Source organism: Antechinus flavipes, chromosome 1, assembly GCF_016432865.1.
Source record: "Antechinus flavipes isolate AdamAnt ecotype Samford, QLD, Australia chromosome 1, AdamAnt_v2, whole genome shotgun sequence".
Classification (NCBI taxonomy): domain Eukaryota; kingdom Metazoa; phylum Chordata; class Mammalia; order Dasyuromorphia; family Dasyuridae; genus Antechinus; species Antechinus flavipes.
The window spans coordinates 664,853,504-664,878,709 of NC_067398.1; the positions used below are offsets into that span (position 1 = coordinate 664,853,504).

Consider the following 25,206-nt stretch of genomic DNA (forward strand, 5'->3'; position numbering starts at 1 on the left):
GTGTTTGCTCTCTATTTCCTTTCTTTTGAGTCAAAATATGCCTGTTTTCAAACACTATCTAATGCTCTCAGTCTACATTCTGGGTCCTTGCCAACCAAATACCATTTCTCTCCATATGACATCCCTTTAAATATGTGAAGACAGCCATCCCATATTCCATGTCTTTTCTCCCTTAGGTCAAGCAACTTTATAGTTCCTTCAGCTGATCAATAAAAGTCCATCACAATTCTGGTTGCTCTTCCTTGCATTTTCTCCTGATTGTCAATTCTTTACAAATTATGGTGTACAGAAATAAGCACAAAATTTTTTATGATGCCTTACTATGGTCAAAGACAGATGGATGAAGATCTCTTTTTTATGGGAAGTTATTACTCCTTTAATACAGGTTAAGTTTTTATGTCATTTTGTCTTCCATAAAAATTAACTCATAATAAGCTTACTATCTATTATAACTCCCACATCATTTTAATATGAATTAGAATCTTGTATGAAAGGAGATTGTCTGGGCTTGTGTGTTTTCACCTTTTTTATATGTTGCAGCTACATATAGCTAGGAGTAGATGGGATCAGTCTTCCAGTGGCTGGTGAGCCTGTGCTGCTAACTTTCCTGAGAAATCTGACAGTTATGTATATGAAAACACATGTCTTAGAGAGCTGCTCTCCATCAGCTTTAAAAGTATAATGGGAGTGCTAAGCAATAACACCCACCATTTCTGACATATTCTATAACCCTTCAAATCTCTGAAATACTATATTCTACAGTCCATGCCAGCTGACTATACTTAAAGTTCATTTTGTATAATGTATGTGATATTGAAAAGAAGAAAAACTCAATGGAGCAAATGGCCCTGGGTGACAATATTGTGAAAGGAAGATGTATCTGGGATTAAAGGTGAATATTCAGTCTAAGAAGGTGTTTCTCAAAACATGGAATCAGTTTTCCATATAAGAATGGAAAGCAGAGTTGACTGCAAACAAAAACAGGATCATCTACTATGTTCTTTATATTAACTAGAAAAGTCAATAACAGTCTGAGAAAAACAGACAAAAATTAGACATAATGTGCAATTACAATTCTGAGAATTCTGGAAAACTTAGTGAACCTCAGAATTGAAAGAGATCCTAAATTCCATCTACTTTCACGTATACTTGAATAGGTTTAGCCCAACATGACCATGAAAATGTGATGTGGCTATGAAGAGCTATGAAGTAAAATTTACTATATGTCAAATACTGTGCTAAGTGTTAAAGATCAATAAGTAATAAGGACGAGGCAGGGAGAGGGAAAGTACCTGTGTAAGGCATAGTGACTGAGCCTGGAGAGTCAGGGACATAAACAGGAGGAGAACAAAGACTGACAAACCTGACAGCTTTCTCAAAATGGGGAATTCCCTGAAGAAAATTATCGATGAGAAAAGAAAGGTGGCATTAGGGTATGATGTTTGAGAGTGAGAAGGCTATGGGCATTGTGTCAAGACTATGAAATTCACCGAGTCAGAGACACAGCAAGGAGGGTGATGAAAAGTAATTTTACAGATGAGAAGTCATTATGCAGTAACCTCCCATGAGCAGGGACTTATCACATTTTAATAGATCCCATTCCACATTTATAAAGCTTTAGTTATTAGGAAATTTGTTTCTTGATTTGTTTTTGAGATCAAGTCAAAATTTTTCTTTTAACCATATCCTCACTAGTCTAAAGAAAACAGGTCTAATTCCTTTTGTTAGCCCTTGAAACATTTAATTAGCTATCACTTGAGATGAAGTAGGAGCAGAGCACATATCTATAATGGGCAAATATATTGACCTCTCAGAGAAAGAATACTTTGAGAGATATATTTAATCTTCCTCACTTTGGTGAGGTAACAAGAAAAGATCTTCCTGAAGTTGATGGAAATGAAGAGAAAAGAATCACTTAGAAAGTTAAAGGAAGTCTGCACTGACTCATATTTAAATTATTCTCTACTAAGATCCTCCAGTATTTTTCATATATCTAGGATATATTCTAGGATTACTCTCTTAACTTAGTCAGACCAATAAATTCTGTCCCTAGAGGACAACAACTATTTTCCCCCTCAAGGTTTTAGGGAATAATTCTGAAGAGTTTGAGGATGGATCTCTACTACTTATAAAATGAAATAATTATAAAATTCCAACAGTGTGATTGATTTACTAATTTTAAGTTGATACCAATTAGACTTCACTGGCTTCCAGGAAGAAACATTGAATTATATAAACTTGTTATCTAAATAGAACACTGGAAAAAAAAAAACAAAGAAAAAACAGCAATGATATACTCTCCAACAAGTTCAGAGATTATCTAAGGAAAAGTGGGATGATGTATAAAAGATCACTACCAATTCTATAATTATTAGTAAGGTTAATGTTGGAAATTGTTTTTGCAACTTCCATGAATTTTTCCTTGTTCTACTCTCTGAGGTCAAGCTCAGCACATTTAATCTTTTCCATAACAATCCTCAAATATTTTAAATCTTTTTTGTTTCCCTATCATGATACATGTATCAGTCTTACCTATTACTTGCATCCCTTTTAGTCTTTTTTGTCTTCTTTCTTTATCTCTCTTCCCCCAGTCCAACCATGCCCACATATTTAGAGATAGATAAATGCATTAACTGACAGTTCATTAAAGTTCACAATATGCTTGCACTATATACCACTAAAAAGCTAACAAGTTAACTAAGAGATGACAAAAAAAATTACATTAGGATATTTGAGAGAAGACAATAAGAAATAAAGTTGTGTCAGAGACAACTGTTTCTGTTGAATTTAAGAAAATCTAAGGAATGTGCATGTACAATGCAGTGATCTTATATACATCATATCATAATGTCTCTAAATGAGACAACCAAATATCTTTGTACAGCAATTAATTATACCCTAAATACTAGAGAGACTTTTTGACATTCTCCATAGAAATTCCAAAGCAACTTCTAAAAACTCCTTTTAGGTTTTTTGACAACCTTCAGAGCATATGAATTGGATGAAGACCACTCATCAATGCTATTAGAGTAAGAAGTCCTTCCATCAACTCCCCATACTCACTCTCACCCATACTCCCTGATCCTGTGACTTGTACACTGATTGATAAGTTCAGCTTAGGAGTCTGTAGAATCACAAGAGTCTTTTATGGTAAGAATGAGACTATTCATACCATACCCAAATAACTTTTATCTTGAATTAGGAGCATAAACCCTCAATCTTCCCACTAGTTCACTTGAGACTTACCTCCGGTTAAAGGCTATCCCTGGTATTTGGATTATACTTGGCTGAGATGGATTAGACAACAGACTCATATCTCTGCTATCGTGGTAAAAATAAAGTTGATCATTCTGAAATTATTTAAGTTCACTAAAAAAAATTCCACAAAGATGATTTCATTTGACTCTCTCACAGACTCTCACAAAAGAAAGACCACCATGAAGGCAAAAAGAAATCTTTGATTCCAATTTTATAGCTCAGGATCAAAGGATGAAAATAATTAAATACATGTCCTTTTAGCAAAAAGGGAACCTGAACATAACTCAGTAGATGACTTATTGTACTTTACTTTGCTTTTCTTCCAAACTGGATCCTAGGCTAAACTCTGGGCTTTCAAATAAACTATGAAGCAGGTCAATTTTTCTTGCTCTACTGACTAATTTAGACTGTAATTTCATCTATGTAGGTTTGGGGAGATTCTCCTTTAGTCTTTGAGCAATGCTGAATGCTGCTTCTCTTTTTCCTTATTTCCCCTTTACTTCTCTTTACTCTTTCTCTTCCCAACAATTCCTACTTCAAATATCTTACTGAAAATAAACAACGGGACAGGTTTGACTGAGTGTATCTGTTGGAATGGAGGGCAAGAAAGGCAGATGCTTGGGTCCCCCCAAAAGTAAAAATTTTCAGGCAGTAAGAATATCTCTGGGAATTACAAGCAGACTCCTTTCTGGCCTGATTGAACTTATATCTGGTCCTGTGAAATAAGAGGAAGACTATTTGAAATTTCTACTGCCTGTGAAACTCAATTCCCCCAACCTCTTCATTAGAAAAATCACGTAATTGTATTTTCTATTCCTGAACAGCTAAACGCCCTAAGGGGCATGAAATGATTACAGAAATCTTCCTAATAGTGAGAGTTGTCACATGAAGTTAATAAACCCTGGAGAATTTGAGCCTTGAAAGCTCTTCAATCCAGTCAGAATCATATTATGTTCACAACAAAGAATCCACTGTTTCCTAAAACGTCCATTTCTGCTACTATAGCATTTTCATTGCAAGAAAGTGTTTGCTTCTACTGAGGTAAAATCAGGCTCCTTGTAGAGTGACCCCATTCTGTTCCTTATTACATCTTCTGAAGCCCAGCAGAACAAGGCCAATCACTCTTTCACATTAGATTATTTCAAACTCATACAAAAACCTTTCATTTCCAACTTATGGCTTCTTTTCTCTAGGAAAAGCATGGCAAATTTCTTTATTTGGTCCTCATCCATATTATCTTTATCATTTGCCTTTCCAAACCAAATCTAAGACCTGACATTTATTCCTATTTAATTTCATTTAATTAATTCAATTTAATTAATTCAATTTGGCTCAATATTATAACTGGTCAAGGTTTTTTTGTTATATTTGTGTAGTCATGCAAAACACATTTTTATGTTAATCATAATATAAAAGAAAATAACATCCTCTAGAAACCATAAGAAATATAAATTTTAAAAGTATGTTTCAATTTATTTTCACACTCCTTTCATTTTCTCTGGGGATAGATAACATTTGTCATCACAAGTCCTTCAGAGTTATTCAAATTCTGAAAAAAACGCACACTTAATATGTTTCATAAAAATCTGACCATTGAACATTTGCTCGATTAATCAAAGTTACTCAATGCCTATTTAAATCAATTCATTTCCATTCAAAAAGTATCACGATGTTTTTAGTCTTTCCAAAGTACCATTAGGAGGAGTACAGTGTCATGGCTGGAGGGATTTTGTCTAGAAAGATTTGGGTTTGAATAGAACTTTTGATATTTAATAGCTTTGCATCTCTGCAAAGTCACTTAATGTACTTGAGCCCACTTTCTAAATCAATAGAATATTGATAATAAAACTTACATTGCATATTTTTGTGATCAAGTAAAATTATATGAAGGAAAAAAGCCTAAATCCATATGTATGTATGTTTTTTTTATAGTTTTTACTGCTATAATTCCTTTTTGTTATTATTACTATAATTAAATGATGTTATCCAGACAATCCACCAATCATCAAAATTGGTTGTTATTGTTTCTCAGTCTTGAAAAGGACAAGAATTGTATTCCTATGTTAGGAACGTATACCTAACTGTGGCTGATAAGGAAATATGAACTCAAAGAGCTCTGCCAGTTTGGGCACAGATAGTCCACATTAATATTTGAGATAAATTGTCTAACTTTACATATCTTGCATTGATTCTGAGCTAATTCCACTTCACTTTGGTCATAGAATACAGCACCTTCTATAAGGAAAGTATACTTGGTTGGTCAGTACTTTGCTACTGTCTCCTATGTCATGCAATAAATTCTAACGTTCTTCCGAGAGACCTTGAGAGTGTCATTGGATTACTTTTTCTAACTACCACATATGTGCTTGCCCTTTCTCATGTCTCCAAAAAAAAATCTTTTTGGCAAGCATATGTTTGGCATTTAAAATAATGTGGTCAGCCCAACAGAGGTGTGCTTTCTTTAATAGAGTTTAAGTGCTTGGAGTTTAATTCAAGAAAGGAGCTTCATGTCTGATATCTCATCTTTTCAAATGGAAGTGATTCTATTACCTGTCATGGAGCTGGTAAACTGTACAGGTTTCATAGTCATACAACAGTGAAGGGAGGACAGTGGCTTTATATACTTTCAGTTTGGTAGCTTTGTAACATCTCACTTCTCCCACTTATTCCTTTAGAGACTTCCAAATATTAATATAAGTTAGCTCTAGCATTGTTTACATGAACCTAACTATCTGTGTAAACAAAACTGCCAAGGTAAGTGAACTTATCCATAACATTCAAAACTTCTCATTTGTTGTTATCAATAGTTCCATATATGCTTGAGATGATATGACAGGATGATGGAGTACCTGTTTTAACTTACTGTTAATTGTTAGGCCACAATTAGCAAAAGCAAGAGAGAATCGATACATACACTGTTGCATCTCAGCTTTGAAGGCTATTTTGAATGTACAAAATCTATTAAAAAAAAAAAAGAGGGTGGGAGTATACACCAGCACTCCTCCTCTTTAGGTTTGGCTTGTAGCCTTTTCGAGTTGAGGAATTTACTATTAGTGTGGCTTTAGGATTGATTGATAGTCATGGTGAGAATATTGGCACTGATGATCTGCAAGTGCCATTTGTATTGTCATGTATTGTTATTCACCGCTTTTGGGAGACATGCAAGCTTGTTTACTATATTCATTTTGATTTCAAATCCTCCATCAGCTTTGTACCACTTCGCTTGACTCTGGCCACTCCAGAAAAATATGTATCCACCTTTGATTTCGGGAAGCTGGTCTTCATTTGCTAGTCTTATTTCACTCAAAGCTGTTCTTTGAAAGTGACACCTGTTGAGTTTTCTCATAACCATATGGCCTAGGCCATTTGTGTACAGGATTAAGAATATAGCTCCTAGAGTATTTGTACCTGCTTCACTTGCCTGGCGACCACAGAACTTTAAGATGTATACAGATGGTAAAATAGTATGGGTGATTGTAGTGTTCTTTTCTATAAAATATATTGTTCTCTGTGAACAAGTTTCTTGGGGAGCTTCTAGAAGCAGCCTTCATTTCAGTTCCAAGCAATAATTACTTCAAATGCAGCCAGGAGTTAAAATTCAAATCTTTTGTTGTCTCCTTCAAAATAGCCTAGTTAGTTTTCTTAGAGGCCTATCTCTCTCCTTGGTTCTGAGAGCTCTTATTGCTAGTCTTTTAGCACTTCCAGCTTCTGCCTCTCACTCTCTCTCAGACTCCTGGCTTCTCGATCTCCCCAGCTGACTCCTGGTTGGGGCTCTAAGAGATTCTAGTGAGCTCGTTGTTTTATATTCTCTATAAGAGGCGTGAACTCAAAGGTTGATTCCTTCTCTGAGGGAGTGGGATTGTGGGTTCCTGACTTGTGAATCTCCCAAGTGAATCCTGACTTGTGAATCTCCAAGGCTAATGTGTAAACTAATGTATGAACTCTTAAAGGTGTGACCTTAAGTACATAAGCATTGTCTCTATCAATTCCAGTGAGTTAGTACCTTGTTTCAAATTCTGGCCCATAACAGGTGATGTCTTTTAAATCAAGCATAAATTATATTTAAGTGAGACAGAGTTGCACTAAATCATTGGTCTCATTCTCTCTTTCAGAGTAATCACTGTCCACTAGAAGAACAGAGTCAAGATGACCAGTGATGCCCCAAGATGCAGTGATGACACTGGTGTCTTTGATGTAGAACCAAGCTCTGCATGAAACACAGCACTCACTTTAGCTGTTCTCATAGTCATGGAACAAATTGTTCTTATCTTCTTTTTCTACCAGGTAAAATCGTTACATGATTGGAGTAGACCCACTAACCTACCAGAAGGTTGGAACCAGTTAGTCTCAACCTGCTTTAGGCTATCTGCTGAAAAGGTTTACCAGGCCGACAGTTTCTTGGAACTACAGGTGAGAGTTAGTTGAGTCATGTAGAAACAAAAGGGGAGAGCAGTTGTGAAAAGAACTCAGCAGTCCTCACACCAAATTATGCTAATTTAGAGGGAACCCATCTTTCATCTAATAATTGATACTTCTTTGAAAGTTTATTTAAAATAATTCATTTCAATTCATAAAGTATCAACATGTTTTAATCATTACAAAATGTAATTAGCAATAATACAGTATTGTGAATAGATAGATTTTGATTAGAATGATTTTGGATTGAAACAGTTTTTGATTCTTACAAGCTTTGTCCAGACAAATTACTTTATCTGAGCCTCAGATTCTGGAGGCTCATAATATGTTCATAATAAACCTTATATTACATTATTTTGTGAGTATTAAATAAATAATATATTTAAAGGGAACTGACAATCTAAACATATACACATATTTGATTGCCATTGTTTCTTATTGATAGTATTTCTATAAGTTTCCATTATCCAGAGTCCTCAGAAATCACCAGAATAATAGGTAGATGGTCACTCCACTCCTAGAAACAGAAAGCCAAATATAACTTTTTTCCTTTGATTTCTTATGCCCTAGGTTATTTCCAAGAAAAAATTCAAAATTAAGTTTTATAGAGGGCTGAAACTTTGTATGATTGACTTAAATAAGGTGTTGTCAGTAGAACTGATAAGACAATGGTTATCTAGTTTAGCATGGTGATTAATAGTTCTTTAGTTCAGTATTATTGAATTAATCTTACAACAAATAATGGTTTCCTAGTAATATAATGATTGGCTTATACTCAGTATGATGAATGGATTTAATTGTAATAAAGTATTTAAAAGGCCAATGTAATGTTCTTGGTTTGGTTTTCTGGAGGTCTTTGGGGTAGCCTTCCTTTCAGCAGATTAATTACTATAAGAATAGCCAGGGCTTAAAGTCCAAATCATTTATTATCTCCTTCACAATCTTGTCTCCTTGCCTGGGGCCCGGGCTAGCTTTCTTAGAGACCTTCCAGAGTCTTGGTTTCAGTGGAGAAATGCAGGAGGCCAGGCCAGTCACCACGAGGCTGATGAAGATGGAATGAATCTGTCTCCTTGACTCCCGCCTTCAGTCCTCTGTTGTTCTGTTATGGGTCAAAACTTGAAACAAGGTGCTAAGTCACTGGAATTGATAGAGACAATGTTTATGTACTTAGTACTTATTAGAGTTTACACCTTTAAGAAAGCATATATAAGGAGGAGCTCCCGCAAACCCTCAGAAGACCACAAGCGCACTCTCTTGGAGGCAATGTCAGATTCATTCCAACTTCTACCTTTGTGCTGGCTGGAGACTTTGGGAGATTTAGAGCTAGGATTCAGTGGAGGAGATTCACAAGTCAGAAGCCTACAAGCCCACTCTCGGAGGCGGAGTAAGATTCATTCCATATTCCACCTTTGTGCTGGCTGGAGATTTAGAGGGAGCTAGAGGCTGAAGCTGGAAGAGACAAAGGACTAGTGGCAAGAGCTCTCAGAACCAAGGAGTCTCTAAGAACCATAAGTCTCTAAAAAAGCTAACTGGGCCCAAGGAAGACAAGACTTGGGCATTAATTCCTGGCTGCATTTGAAGTGATTATTACCCTGAACTGAAAGGAAGACTGCCTCTAGAAACCCCCCCCACTCCCCATCCCCCGCCAGAAACCTACTCCCAGAGAACTTTATTTTGTAGAGAAGAGAACATTACATTGTTCCAACTGTGTTGCTGAGAACAGCCAAGTGTTTCACAGCTGATCATCCCACAGCTTTGAAGTTTGCTCTAACAATGTTACCATCTCTCCCTTTAGAATATTTACACTGACTGTTTCCCATGCATAAAACAGAGAGAGATCCATATTCACATCTGTATCTTGGATTCCCTAACTCCATTTATTGCTGAATTTGAGGACTAACTCCAACTAGAATGCCTAATCTCCTCAGTGGTTAGTATTAAGTCCAGATCCATTATATTTACTACATACATTTCATTTTGCTGATCTATTTCCATCTTGAATCTTCCCTGCCACAGACTAAAACCTCTCAGAGAGTAGGGACTGTTTTATATTTGGTTTTTGAATGCAAAGCATATAGCCCAGTATCTGAAACAATGCAAGCAATTAAAGAGCTTGTGAGATGAATTGACTTATTCTTGGGTCTTTCTCTTAGAATCCCCAAATCACAGAAGAGACTTTGGATGTCTTTCCTCTCCTCCAGTCTCTAAAATCATGAAATAATCATCTCCAGATCTAAAATGTCCTTGAAAAGATCTTTAACTTGAACTCTTTCAGTTACAGAGAACATCTTGCCTTAGAAAGTGTCCTTTCTTACTGTTTGGCGGATTGCTTTAGTAGGGAGAAATGTCTTCATTAGACTGAATTTCTTGAATCAAAATCTGCATCCTTGGAATTCAAAGGCACTGATATTATCTTCATATGAAAACTAAAGAATAAGGGAAAAACTATAATTATAGATCTATTCACAAAGATGCTGATGATTTATGTGGGTTTCTTTTATATACTACAACTTTATTACTGAATATACTGCATATATTTACTACTTATATACTGCAACTTTACAAATTGTAAAATTCCCAAATAAGTTTCCATCTCAGAGAGTATCCAAACCCACAAGCATCTATGTAGAACTTTATGGGAATGAGAATTCCAGAGCAATGTCAGGCAGTTATTTCTCAATGATACCCCCAAGTCACCTTGCAAGCAGTGACTTCTAAAGATGTGTTTGCACTATCTGGTTATGACTTCCAAGGCATAGTTGTTTGACTATGCTCACAGTGTCTGTTTTAGGATCCTGGAACATCTTACTTCTTCTACATTTTCTTTGGGATGAAACAAATGTTGTTCCATCCTGCATTTGAGTATGTATGGGATCTTGAGCCCACATTTGGGGAATTGAATAAATAAATTCCATCTAAACTTTATTTTGAATTTTTCTTGGGAATAAATTCTGAGACTAGGGCATAGCAAATCAAAGAAAAAATGAATTTGAGGGTTCAACTCTAAGGAGCGTATCAAGTAATTATCATTTTGTTGATTTGTGAGGTCTCTGGGCTACATCATATAATTATAGTAAAAATAACAACGACAACAACAAAAAAAAAACAATAGCAACAAAATATGCATATAGAGATTTAAGTTGTCAGTTCTGTTTATATTTATTATTTTACATGATCATCGCAAAAATTATGTAATATTGGCTTTACTATCACCTTTTTTTATTCAGAAACTGAAAATTCAAGTAGATTAAGTGATATGCCCAGAGATGCAAAACCAATAAGTATCAAAAGCTGTATTCAAATTCAGATCTTTCTAATTAAATCTCTCTATATAATACACTGTACTCCTCCTAATAATACCTTGGAATGACTAAAAAAATTATTGACACTTTATGAATTGAAATGATCAAGTCAGTTTGATAAGTTGACTAAATTTCAGTGTTGAGATTTTCATGAAATGTTTAAATGATTGTTTTATTTTTTAAAATGTTGAAAAATTCTGAAAGACATGATGAAAAAAGCTATCCATTGCCCAAGAAAAAACTGCTTTTGTATGAATTAAGATTAGAGAATTTTATTTTTCTTGAAGTTTTTTGGGGGCATCTTGGTTTTTTAATAATAAAACTAAAATTAAAATATATTTTATATAACTATGTATGATATTGTATAACTTACTACCCTGCATGGCATGCCCTTATTAGAGAAGGTGTTGTGCTATATGAGCAAAGCAGAATTGAATTAGCCCAAAGAAAAGAAGAAATATGCAAAATGAGAGAAGCTATCTCAAATGTTCATGTGGATGATTTGTATACAATAGCAGAGAAGTACAAATTCTTATTGGCCTGATCAGCTATAGCTGGACATACTGTAACTCAATTTTAACATAGTTATGTGCTTTTGATCCTCTTTGAAAACAAAGGACAACAACAACAATAATGCATGTATATTAAAAAAAAAGATTTTTTATCAGGTATAATACTGAGTCAAATCTAATTAGATGAAATTTAAGAAGAGTTCTTTTTAAAAGTTGGATTGTGAAAGTATATGACAAAGATAATATGTATGAGCAGCAATTAAATGAACTTAAGACATTTGTCTTAGAAAAGAGCAGACGTTAGTTGGAAGTGACAGGTATCTTCATGGATTTGAAATGATTTGACATGAAAGAATGATTGGATTTTTTTTCTTTTTTTTAATAATTGTAACTTTTTATTGACAGGTGATTAGATTTTTCTGCTTGGCTCCAGAAGATGCAATGAGGAGCAATGAGATAAACCCACAGGGAGATTTGGGTTTAGCAGAAGAAAAAATTTTCTTGAAATTAAAATACTATAATTGTAGAATGTGATGCCCTGAAATGGAGTGGATTCCTTATTGGAAATACAGAAGATGATTCACCTTGAACTGAAGACTCTGAGGTATTTTCTTGTTCCAGATCCCCAGGGTTTGATAACCTTTATTGTGATGCTGGACAACTCTCACCGTTAGGAAAATTTCTGCCAAAGTTTCTTGCCTCGTAGGGAATTCAGGTGTTTGGGGATAGGGAACACAATTATATGATTTTTTTCTAATGAAGAGTTTGAAGAATTGAGCCTCTTAGGCACTAGAAATTTCAAATATTCTTCCTTTTCCTCCACAATACCAGATACCAGCTAACTCAGGCCTGGATGGAGTCTGCTTGTACTTGCAAGAGATATCAGCCCAACTGCCCAAAATCCCCCACTTTTTCTAGGACCCAAATTATCTGTCTTCTTTATTCTCCTTTCCAACAGACACAGTGAGGTAAACTTGTCCCACTGATTATATTAAGTGATTGGAGATAGGATATATTGGAAAGGGAGAGAATAAAAAAAATGGGAAGTAAGGAAAAAAAGAAGTAATCTATCATTGTTCAGAAATTCAAGGAGATTCTAGCAAACCCAATATAGCTGAAATACTAACATGTCACGTTGATAGAGCAAGAAAACTCACCTAATTCAAACATTACTTGAAAGCCCAGAGTTCAGCCCATGACCAAGGTTAAAGGAAAAGCAATGAAAAGTAGAATAAGCGTTATAATCTTAGTCGTATTCAGGTTTCGCCACTGCCCATAAGACCTTATTCTGATTATTTTTATTCTTGGTCCCTGAGTCATAAAATGGGTATCAAGAATTCCTTACTGACTTCATGGTAAGGCTTTCTTATGAGAGTCAAATGAGAGTCTTTTTTGGGGAATTTTTGCTGACTTTTAAATTCTTTAAAAAAAAATTTATTTTTATCACAATCACAGAGATATGATTCCATTGTGGCCCAACCCATCTCAGCCAAGTGTAATCCAAACACCAGAGACAATCTATAGCCAGAGGTAAGTCTCAGATATACCAATGGGAACCCTAATCCTAGCATAAAGGTAGTAGGCTATAGTTATTCTCTTCATATACAAATTGCAAATGACTCTGATTCTATAGACTTCTGAAAGGCTTGTAGAATGAGCTTGTCACTCATGGCTCAGGCTATAGGACTAAAGAATGTGAATGAACACAGTGAAGGTAATGGACAGACTTCCTACTCAGATAAATACTAATGTGTAGATTAAAAACATTTCTTATGATCTGAAGATAGTCAGGAGTTTTCAGAGGATGGGTTAAAATTCCTAGGGATATTATCAGGAAAAAATATATAGTGAGGATATTAACAAAAACTCTATATTATTTGGAGCATAATCCAATGTACCAACATTTCTGGTTGTCCCTTTTATAGGGAGATTCTTATTATAGGATGTATGAAAAATGGTTACAAATATCTATGCATGTACCCTAGATTTTTCTTAAATTAAGAAGGAGCAATTGTCTCTGATTGATATGTCACTTTCTATTGTCTTCTTTCTGTAATGCTAATGAAATTTAATTAATATTCTCACTTTTTGGCAGCTTGTTCACTTGGTCTTTTTTTCTTTCTCACTTTCTGTTTCTGATAGGCTTTAAAGTACATGATCTGAAATTCTGATTTATTATTATATCTATTTTATATTCCTTTCTCCCTCTCTCCTTCCTTTCTTCATTCTATTCCTGTCACCATTCCTCTAAAAATTCAGATTTTTGCTAAGTTTACAGTTGCAAAAATCATCTTATGAAAAGTAACTAGTATTTCCTGAATTCTACTTTGGGGGAATTATGCCTATCTAGGAAGTATTTGGTGCCAGGTTGTTTAATGCTATGTAGTGCAACTATATTGTGAAATAGAGACTTTGATCAATTGTCAGTTAGTTACTACATTTATTTGCCTTTTAGATTGACAGAGACAGAGAAAGGAGTCCAAAAAGCATAAGATTTTAAGGATTGGAAAATATTGGATAAAAGGCGTCATCATATTGGGAGTAAATATTTTCAAGTATTTTCTAAAGGGCTTTAATGAGAAAAATTAGGTGTGTTTTGCTTCATCTCAGAAATACTTTGAATAATCCATGGAGGCTGCAAAATAAAATTCAAATGAATAGAAGCAAAAAATTATTGATAATTTCTGCATTGAGACACTTCAAGAAGCACAGCCAGATATTACAGCATGTTTAGGAGGTATTTCATGAGGGCTGAATGAAAGAGAGAAAAGTACCTTTAGGTAAAGAGAAACTTTCACAAGCTGAGCTACCCTTTTGCAACTAATATGTCTAGTTTGATTTCACTTTCCTCTGAATTATCTCTGTACTTTTCAGAAGATTGCCATTTTTACTTTTGATGAGTGTGCTATTTTATACACATTGTTTGTACTATTAAATCTCAGGAATAGCCCTCTTCTTGAAACCAATTAAATCTGTCTAATTAACTCAACTAAAAATTAATAAAGAAATGGCTTTTATGGAAGTTTATAAGTATTTCACTTCATAAGTATTAAAAAAAAATTTCCAAATGCCTCATAGCTGCCCCTAAAATCTTGAGGAGAAAGATGGTTGTTGTTCTCTATGGACCCAAAATCTGGTCTGATTGTGGGTTAGGAAAGTAATCTCAGAGTATATCCTACATATGTGAAAGACTTTTCGTTCTTAGTATGAATCAACATAGAACTCCTTTGTTTTGAACACCACAATCCTTCTGGGTGATTCTTCATTGTTACTAGCTACTAACTCCTGCACAGTCTAATCTTGTTACTACCACCAAAATGAGGAAGAAACTACTTTTCTTAAACTATCCAAGTATTATCTCCTTGAGATTCTAAGGTATGTGCCCACATAAATATATGCTCTGCTCTCCTTCTGGAATGGTAGCTATATTTAAGTATTTGAAGCATTACCTATGGGAATCAGACCTGTTTTCCTTAGCCTATGGAGGATCTGGTAAAAAGACAAATTTGGATTTGATCTCAGAAAATGAACAAACAAGCAAACAAACTACTTAATAAGTGAAGCTTTCCAAGGGTGAAATGGGATCTATCAGGAGGGGGTGTCATGGAAAGATTTTAAACAACAACTGCATTATGACTTCTTTTCGGTAAAATGATCGTTCATCACTCTTTGTTCTGCTTCTGACTCTGTGAATTTCAATGTCTTGCAGTAGTGACCTGGGCCTTCTAACCCCTATGCTTCCCTCCTTTCTTCATTGGTGGGGTCCTTTGGGAAGTCCCCATTTTGGAAAAAAGTTCAGGTTTGTCTCTTAGCTCTGTCTCTGATTTTCTGGGCTCTATCAGCATGCCTTTGTACTGCCTTTGTACTGTACATGCCTTCTTACCCTTCCATGTTTCACCTCTCCTCCTACCCCCACTTATTTTATGTTTTTGGATCACTATCACTGAGCACAATATTTGGCAATAACAAATTTTTATTTACATATTTATTTTTAATAATAGCTTTTTATTTTCAAAAATACATGCAAAGATGGTTATTTAACATTCACCTTTGCAGGAATTGAGTAATGAGGAAACCAAATTATCACTCTTGTGATATGGTGATATATTTAGAGAACCCTAGAGAATCAACTAAAAATTATTAGAAATAATCCACAACTTTAGGAAAGTTGTAGGATACAAAATAAATCCATATAAATCATTAGCATTTTTTACATCACCAACAAAATCCAACAGCAAGAGATACAAAGAGAAATTCCATTTAAAATAACTGTCAATACTATAAAATATTTGGAAATCTATCTGCCAAGGGAAAGTCAGGAACTTTATGAGCAAAACTACAAAACATTTTTCCCCACAAATAAAGTCAGATCTAAACAATTGGAAAAATACCGAGTCTTGGATAGGTCGAGTGAATATAATAAAGATGATGATACTACCTATCTATTAGGTACTATATTAATTAATTAATTAATAGTTAATAGAATTAATCTATTGATTTAGTACTATACCAATCAAACTCTCAAGAGATTATTTTACTAACCAAAAAAAAAAATTACAACAAAATTCATCTGGAAGAACAAAAAGTCAAGAATTTCAAGGGAATTAATGAAAAAAAAATCAAATGAAGGTGGCCTAGTTGTACCTGATCTAAAACTAGATTATAAAGCAGCAGTCATCAAAAACATTTGGGACTGGCTAAGAAATAGAGTTGTTGATCTGTGGAATAGATTAGGTTCACAGAACAAAATAGCCAATAACTATAGTAATCAAGTATTTGACAAACCTAAAGACCCCAGCTTTTGGGATAAGAATTCACTATTTGACAAAAACTGTTGGGAAAATTGGAAACTAGTATGTCAGAAATTAGGTATTAACCCACACATAACACTGTATATCAATATAAGGTCCAAATGAGTTCATGATCTAGACATAAAGAATGGCAATATAAAAAAAAAATTTAAAAAAAAAAAAACTTAGGATAGTTTACCTCTCAGATCTGTGGAGGAAGAAGGAATTTGTGACCAAAGAAGAACTAGAGATCATTATTGATCACAAATAAGTTTAAAACTTTTTGTACAAACAAAACTAATACAGACAAGATTAGAAGGGAAGCAATTAACTGGGAAAACATTTTTACATTTAATGGTTCTGATAAAGGTCTTATTTCTAAAATATATGGAGAATTGACTCAAATTTATAAGAATTCAGCCATTCTCCACTTGTTAAATGGTCAAAGGATATGAACAGACAATTTTCAGATGAAGAAAATGAAGCATATGACTAGAAGTCATATGAAATTGATCAGAGAAATGCAAATTAAGACAACTCCGAGATACCACTACACACCTCTCAGACTGACTAAGATGACAGGAAAAGATAATGATGAATGTTGATGGGGATGTGGGAAAAATAGGACTCTGATACATTGTTAGTGGAACTGTGAATGGATCCAACTATTCTGGAGAGCAATTTGGAACTATGCTCTAAAGTTATCAAGCTATGCCTACCCTTTGACCCAGCAGTGTTTGTACTAGGCTTATATCCCAAAGGGATCTTAAAGAAGGGAAAGGGACCCACGTGCAAAAATGTTTGTGGCAGCCCTTTTTGTAGTGGCAAGAAATTTGAAACTGAATGCATGCCCATCAATTGGAGAATAGCTGAATAAATTATGGTATATGAATGTTATGAAATATTATTTTTAAGAAACAATCAGCAAGATGATTTCAGAGAAGCCTAGAAAGACTTACATGAACTAATGCAAAATGAAATGAGCAGAACAAGGAGATCATTACATACAGCAAGAACCAGGTTATATGATGCTCAGTTCTGATGATGTGGCTCTCTTCAACAATTAGATGATTCAGATCAGTTCCAATTGTTTACTGATGAAGAGAGCCATTTATACTCAGGGAGAGGACTATGAGAACTGAATGTGGACCACAACATAGAATTTTCATTCTTTTTGTTATTATTTGCTTGCCTTGTTTTCATTCTCAGTTTTCTTTCCTTCTTGATCCGATTTTTCTTGTGCAGAAAGATAACTGTATAACTATGTATACATATATTAGATTTAACATATGTTGTAACATATTTAACATGTATTGGATTACCTGCCATCTTGGGGAGGTGGTGGGGGAAAGAAGGGGAAAATTTGGAACACAAGGTTTTGCAAGGGTCAGTGTTGAAAAATTACCCATGTATATATTTTGTTTTTAAAAAAGCTTTAATTAAAAAAAATTCACCCTGGCAAAACTTGTTTTTCAAAATTTTTCCCATTCTTCTCCTCATTCCCTCCCCTGGATAGCAAGCAATCCAACATAGATTAACCATTTCCAATTTTTCTAAACATATTTCCACATTTATCATGCTGCAAAAGAAAAATCAAATCAAAAAGAAAAAAAATGAGAAATAAAATCAAGCAAATCCCAACAAAAATGGTAAAAATATTTTTGATCCACAATCAGTCTCCACTGTTCTCTTTCTGGATGCAGATGTCTCTCTCCATGACATGTCTACTAGAATTGGCCTGAATCACCTCATTGTTGAAAAGAGCCTATTTGATCACAGTTGATCATCATATAATCTTATTTTTTTTGTATACAATGTTCCCTTGGGTCTACTCACTTTATTTAGGATCAGTTCACAATACCAGACATCAGACATGGAGGGGCCAGACCTTTCTGAAACCATCCTACTGATTGTCTTTTATAGAACAATAATATTTCATTATATTCATATACCATGACCATTCAGCCATTCCCCAAGTGATTGACATCCACTCAGTTTCCAGTTTGTTGCCACTACAAAAAAAAAAAAAAAAAAAAACTACTACAAACAGTTTTGCACATGTGGGTTGTTTTTCCTTTTTATGATCTCTTTGATGTACAGACACAGCAGAGGCACTGCTGGATCAAAGGTTATGCACAGTTTTATAGCCCCTTTGGGATAGGTCCAAATTGCTCTTCAGAATGGTTGAATCAGTTCACAATTCCACTAATAACTTATTAATGTCCCAGTTTTCCCACATCCCACCCAACATTTATCTTTATTATTTTCTGTCATCTTAACTAATCTGAGAGATATGTAGTGATAGCTTAGAATTGTCTTAACTTGCATTTCATTAATCAATAGTGATTTAAAGCATTTTTTTCTTATGCCCGGAAAAGGCTTTAATTTCTTCCTTTGAAAAAGTCCTGTTCATATTCTTTGACCATTTAGCAATTGAAGAATGTCTTATATTCTTATAAATGTGAGTCAATTTTCCACATATTTTAGAAATTAGGCCTTAAAATTAGAGTGCTTTGATGTAATACTTTTCTCAGTTTTCTCCTTCCCTTCTAATCTTGGCTGTATTGGTTTTGTTTGTACAAAACCTTTTCAATTTATTATTATCAAAATTATTTATTTTGCATTTAATAATATTTTTAGTTATTCTTTGGCCATAAATTACTTCCTTCTCCACAGTTCTGAGAGACAGACTATTTCTTGTTCTCCTAATCTGCTAATAGTATCAGCCTTTATGTTTAAACCATAAATCCATTTCAACCTTATCTTGGTATAGGGTGTAAAGTGTTGGTCAATGCCTAGTTTGCACTTTCCAATTTAGAAGCAATTTTTGTCAAATAGTGAATTCTTATCCTAGAAGCCGGAGTCTTTGGGTTTATCAAACATTAGATTAACAAAGTAAATTTTTAATAAATTCCTTCCTATCAATGTAGGAAGAGCTCAGTATGTGCTTTTCATAGCATTTTCCATGGATCATGTTGGGAGAGATCTTATTTAGGCTAGGTTGGATTAAATAGAATTCGGGGTCCTTTTCAGTTCTGAGGTTTACTGCTTCTAGAATTCTCAGAAGGACTATTCTTTTAGACATTCTGTCTCTTTTACCCAGACTGTCATTCAATTTTCTGGTTAATATAAAAAATATACAAGATGGTTCAGTTCTTGTTCGAGGCTAACTCTACTCTCGTGTCAGGTGGAGAATTAACTCTATTTTCTTAGAAACACTTTCTAGACTAAATACTCTCATTTAATCCTGGATCCATACTCCATCCACAATGTTCTTAGCCAGAGCCACATGCTCCAGTGACTTTTTCCCCCTTTTCACAGCCACATGTATCATAGAAAAGGACATTAAAACACAAGATCAATGAGGATGAGCTTTAGACTATAGAATTTCAGAGTTTTGAGGGATTATAGAAGTGTCAGATTGTTATTGTGTTATTGTCTCATGTAAAGTCCGGGCTAGCTACCTGGAGGCCTCAAGAACAGCCGAAGTCAGTATAAGCAAAGTCCTTGGTCTTCATGGGGAGAAGTGAAGGAGATGGACAAAACTGCCAGGAGTTTTGCCAAGGATCTAGAGTTCAGAATCTCCACACTTTTCTCCTCTCTGCCCTGCAGCCAAGTGAGTCTGGCTCCTCTCACTCCACCCTCTCTCATCCCTCCTACAATTATCTATATACACCAAAAATGGATCCAGCATGGAGTAGTGAGAAGGGCCATTTTTCCAAACATATGCTAATAGAGTTATTGTCCAATAGGTAATTAGCTTAAGTGGTTGGTTATCTGATTGAAGCACACCTTTTAAGAGTTTCAGCCCTTTATAGTTACCCTTTCGAGTTTGATGGAACAGATTCTCAGGGAGATGCCCTTTCTTATATATGATCCTTGAGTATGTCAGGGGAATCTTAGTAAAGGCTCACCAAATATTGGAACATTGATTTATCTACAACTAACTATATGTAACTATAGTTTATTAAAAATGGGGGAATCAAACAATTTTATAGACCCTCTTTTCATACAAGACTGTAATTCAGTTAAAAATGATGTGAGGATTCCTAGTAGACAGTAAAATAAGGATGAGTGAATAGTTATATGAAAGACAAAAAAAAAAGTTTTAAAAAAAGAACAAGAAGAGTCCTAGCTTTCTATAAGAAGGTGATCAGATAATCTTATCCATAGTAAGACCTAATCTGAAATTTCTATTTAGTTCTGGGTACCAGAATTTAGAAAGGACATTGATAATATGAACAGGATGCCAGCAAGAGCCACCAGGATGATGAAAGGCCTATGTAGATGAGCTGAATGAACTGGAGCTACTTGTCTTAAAAGAGAGAAAACATATGCACTGGCTTCACATATTTTAAGAACTGTTATATGGGAAAGAAATGGGATTTGTTCTACAAGGATCAAGAAGCTAGACATGAGCATTAGGTAAGACTTGAGGCTCAATAAGAAGGAAAGTAAGAGCAAACCCAAAGTACATTTCCTCAGGAAATGGAGAACTTTTCCTTCATGGAGATTTTCAAGGAAAGGTGTGATGTCCACTTGTCAAGCATAATTGAGAGTAGGTTATTTTCATTGTGGGTTTTATACTATGTATCCTATGAGGTCCTTTCCATTTCAATGTAATTTTATGATTACAGTTAAAAAGTGGACAGCCCAAACACTTCTGCCATAGAAGTCTATCTGCTATTGACTATAGAAATGGAAATGCCCTGCACTGTCCATAATATCTCTTTTATTATGTTCAATCAAAGTCATGTGTGCTGTTAAAAAATTATATTTATTTTATTCTGAAATTAAGAAACAAACAAGTATTTCCATAACAGAGTAAAATAAAAAAGATTACAATCTATAAAAATTGGACATCTGTTGAATAAAACTTTTAAATATATAATAGTTCTTATATAATTCATTTTTCTTGTCCTCCCTCCTTCACTCTAGAAACAGCTACCATTAGAACCAAATATATATGAATGTGTGTGTATATGTGTATATATCTAAATAAACATATATATGTAAAATCTTCTATGCATGCTTCTATTTATCACTTCTTTCTCTGGAAACAGATAGAATATTCTTCTTTTATATCTTTTATAGTTAATCTAAATACTTAAAATAAACAAAAGGACTTTGTTGCTCAAAGTTGTTCTTAAAACACCATTGCTCTTAACGTATACAATATTCTCTTGGTTCCCATGTCATTTCATGCAGGTTTAGTTTGCATGTGGAAATGGTGACTTATCCAAGATGAGAAAGTCAATAATTGGCAGAGACAGGGAAAGAACCTAGAAATTATAAGTCAGAGTTTGCTGTTCTTTCTTTATATACATAAATATAATTGCATTTTCATGTCATGCTCTTCTCACATCTCTTTCCTAACAGAAAAATCAACCCCATAGTACCAGGAAACCAAACACAATTCACTGAATTCATTCTTCTGAGATTTTCTGAGAAACCAGAGCAACAAGGGCCTCTCTTTGGCCTGTTCTTGGGCATATACTTGATCACAGTGGTTGGAAACCTGCTCATAATGTTGGCCATTGGATCTGACTCTCATCTCCACACCCCTATGTATTTCTTCCTTTCCAACTTATCCTTTGTGGATCTCTGTGTAACATCTACCATAGTTCCTAATATGTTGACGAGCATCTTGACCCAAAACAAAACCATCTCTTATGCTAACTGTCTTGTTCAGATGTACTTCTTTATAGTTTTTGTTGCTTTGGACAATTTCCTCCTCAGTGCAATGGCCTATGACCGTTTTGTGGCTATCTGTCATCCTTTACGCTACACAGCCATCATGAACCCTAGGTTGTGTGGCTTGCTGGTGTTGCTTTCCTGGATAATAAGCTTTCTAAACGCCCTTCTTCACATTCTGATGGTAACAAGACTCTCCTTCTGTAAAGACCATGAAATTCCACACTTCTTTTGTGATCTTGATGAAGTTCTGAAGCTTTCTTGTTCTGACACCCTTATCAATCATATCATGCTATATATTATAGCTGGGCTGCTAGGTATTCTCCCCTTCATAGGAATCCTTTTCTCTTATATTCAGATCTGTTCTTCCATTTTGAAAGTCCCATCTATTGAGGGTAAGTATAAAGCCTTTTCTACTTGTGGATCCCACCTGTCTGTTGTTTCCTTACTCTTTGGCACAGAGCTTGGAGTGTATTTAAGTTCCTCAGTTACTCACCGTTCCTGGAATAGCACAGTTGCCTCAGCAATGTATGTTGTAATCACCCCCATGTTGAATCCCTTCATCTATACACTAAGAAATAAGGACATAAAAAATGTCCTTAGGAAACTCATTAGCAGAATCACTTCTTCTCAGTGATGAGACAGGCTCCTGGTCTTTGGCATGACACTGGTACTTATAGTACCAGTAAGAGGTAGAAATTTGAATTCTTCAGTTCTCCCTAATCAAATCCATCCTTCATTTAGTCATCAGAGTGATTTTCCTAAAGTATAGGTCTCATTCTGTCATCCTTATCCCACTGAATACCAATAACGCCAAGTTGCATTTAGGATTAAATACAAAATCTTTCATCTGACTTTCAAATCCCTTCATAATGGTATATTGTTTTGCATTTCCAGGCTTCTAATACCTTACTCCCTACATGAACTCTTGTCTCTAGAATCGCTGGCCTCTTTGCTATTCTATGAACAAGAAATTCCATTTCTTGTCTCTGGGCATTTTTTTATGTCTGGAATGCTCTCTTTGCTCAACTCCAACTACTGGCTTCTTTTGCTTCAAGTCACAATTTAAGAAAAAAAATCTCATTATTTACTGAAAACTTTCCCAACCTCTTTTATTTCTTGTGCCTTTCCTTTGTTAATTATTTATAAATCACCATTAATTTAATGTATTATGTATTAATATATTAATTGTTATTAGTTTTTGCGTGGTTTGTCTGTATAGATTTGTTTACATGTTAACTCCCTCATTAGAGTGTGAGATCACTGAAGTCAAGGATTATATTTTGCCTCATCTTGTATCTCCAATACTTAGTACAATGACTGACACATAGTAGATCCTTAATAAATGTTTATATTTTGCTCTTACTAATTAACATTGGTCTTTTCCCTCATGATTTCTATTCATGGAATTTTTACCACAATAATATCTGGCAAACACGTTTTTCTTCAGAATATTTTATACTTTAATAAAATACTGCATATGGAATCATAAGGCCAGGATTTTATAACTCATTTTACTACTTAGGAACTGTGAGCTTTTGATCAAATCATTTAATATATTTGTTTCTCAATTTTTCATTTCTAAACTGGGAATTGACAGACATGTTCTGACTACCTAACATAGTTTTTTGTATATCAAATCAAATATAGAATATATGTAAGTACTTTCTAAAATATGTAATTGTATTAAACTACAGAAAAAAAAGAAGTTAGAGAAAATGAAATGGAATTTCATCACTGGGGGTCTAGGTGCCATCTCCTTCATGTCTAAGCTGATTGCAAGAATGCTGAAAATGAAAATCAGTTCCAATAGAGAAGTAATGAACTGAACCAGCTACACCCAGCAAAAGAACTCTGGGAGATGACTATGAACCACTACATAAAATTCCCAATCCCTCTATTTTTGTCCACCTGCATTTTTGATTTCCTTCACCAGCTAATTGTACACTACTTCAAAGTCTGACTCTTTTTATACAGCAAAATGACTATTTGGACATGTATACATACATTTTATTTAACTTATACTTTAACATATTTAACATGTATTAATCAATCTGACATCTGGAGAAAGGGTTGGGGTTCAAAGAAGGGAAAAAGTTGGAACAAAAGGATTTGAAACTGTCAATGCTGAAAAATTACCTATGCACATATCTTGTAAATAAAAAGCTGTAATAAAAAAATCCTTCCTAATCCAATTCCAATATATGTTCCGAAACTCATTTCACACCAGTGTCCTAACATACTCAGTATTCCAGTCAAACACCTACTTGTAATAATACAAACTCTCTTCAGAACCATTTATTACATAGGATGTTTCTAATGTAAGAAACAGAGGGGAATCCATATTCACTTCTTTATCTAGGATTCCCTAGCTCTCTTCATTGCTGATTTTGAGTGCCACCTGAAACAAATTGCACAATTTTCCCAATTATTAATATTACTCTCACATCCACCAAAGTTCCTGCATATATTTCATCTTGTACACCTTTTTATTCCAAAATGGAATGTACACTCTTAGAGAATAGGTATTGTTTCATATTTAATTTTTGATAAAAGTACATAACCCAAAACTTGACACATTTTAGGCATTTAAAGAATGATATGAATTGACTTAACTTTGACCCTCTATCTTTCTCTTATGAATCCCAAAAGTGCAGAAGAGACTTTCAAATTCTTGCTTCTGCTTCTTAAATCAAGAAATGATCATCTCTAGATCTAAACTGTGCATGAAAAAAAGTGATCATTCATTTTTGATTTGAGCTCTTTCATTTACAGGGAACATTTGACCATACAGCACAGGCCATAGCACAGCTGTGCAGCTGCATTCTGCAGCATGAGGTTATAGCTGCCCAGCAGGAAGGCTCAGCCTGGGGCCACGTTTAATCTGAACAGTAGGAGGTTCAGCCTGGGGCAATAGAACTTACGCAGCATGACTGTGTTTCCCTGGGCAGAGATATGTCCAGTCCATGAGGGGTTATTCTCTGGTCAACTGCAAATAACCACAGCCCCACAGTGGGCTTTGGCTTGGATTAGTGACACTTTCACTACTCAGCCACTAGCTCCAGGAAAGTCAGTAATCTGCAGAGTGGGATTCTTCACTGGGAATTTCCGCAGCTCAGCCCCCACAGGCCTAAATTATTTCCAGAGGGTAACTTTTTCCCAGAGCACTGTTGTACCTTGCCATTCTTTGCAGCCCGTTTGCAGGACAGTTACTGTCCATATACCTATCCCTGC

General features: G+C 34.7%; 1 protein-coding gene across 1 annotated transcript in view; it reads left to right on the plus strand.

The window, feature by feature from the left end:
- LOC127548270 (olfactory receptor 7A10-like) overlaps positions 1–22,609 on the plus strand; it is a 51,226-nt gene extending 28,617 nt beyond the window's left edge. The window contains exons 3-5 of the mRNA XM_051975599.1: positions 18,244–18,254; positions 21,681–22,117; positions 22,403–22,609. Coding sequence (XP_051831559.1) covers positions 18,244–18,254; positions 21,681–22,117; positions 22,403–22,609 — 655 coding nt within the window. The remainder of the gene's footprint in view (positions 1–18,243; positions 18,255–21,680; positions 22,118–22,402) is intronic.
- The last annotated feature ends 2,597 nt before the right edge of the window (positions 22,610–25,206 follow it).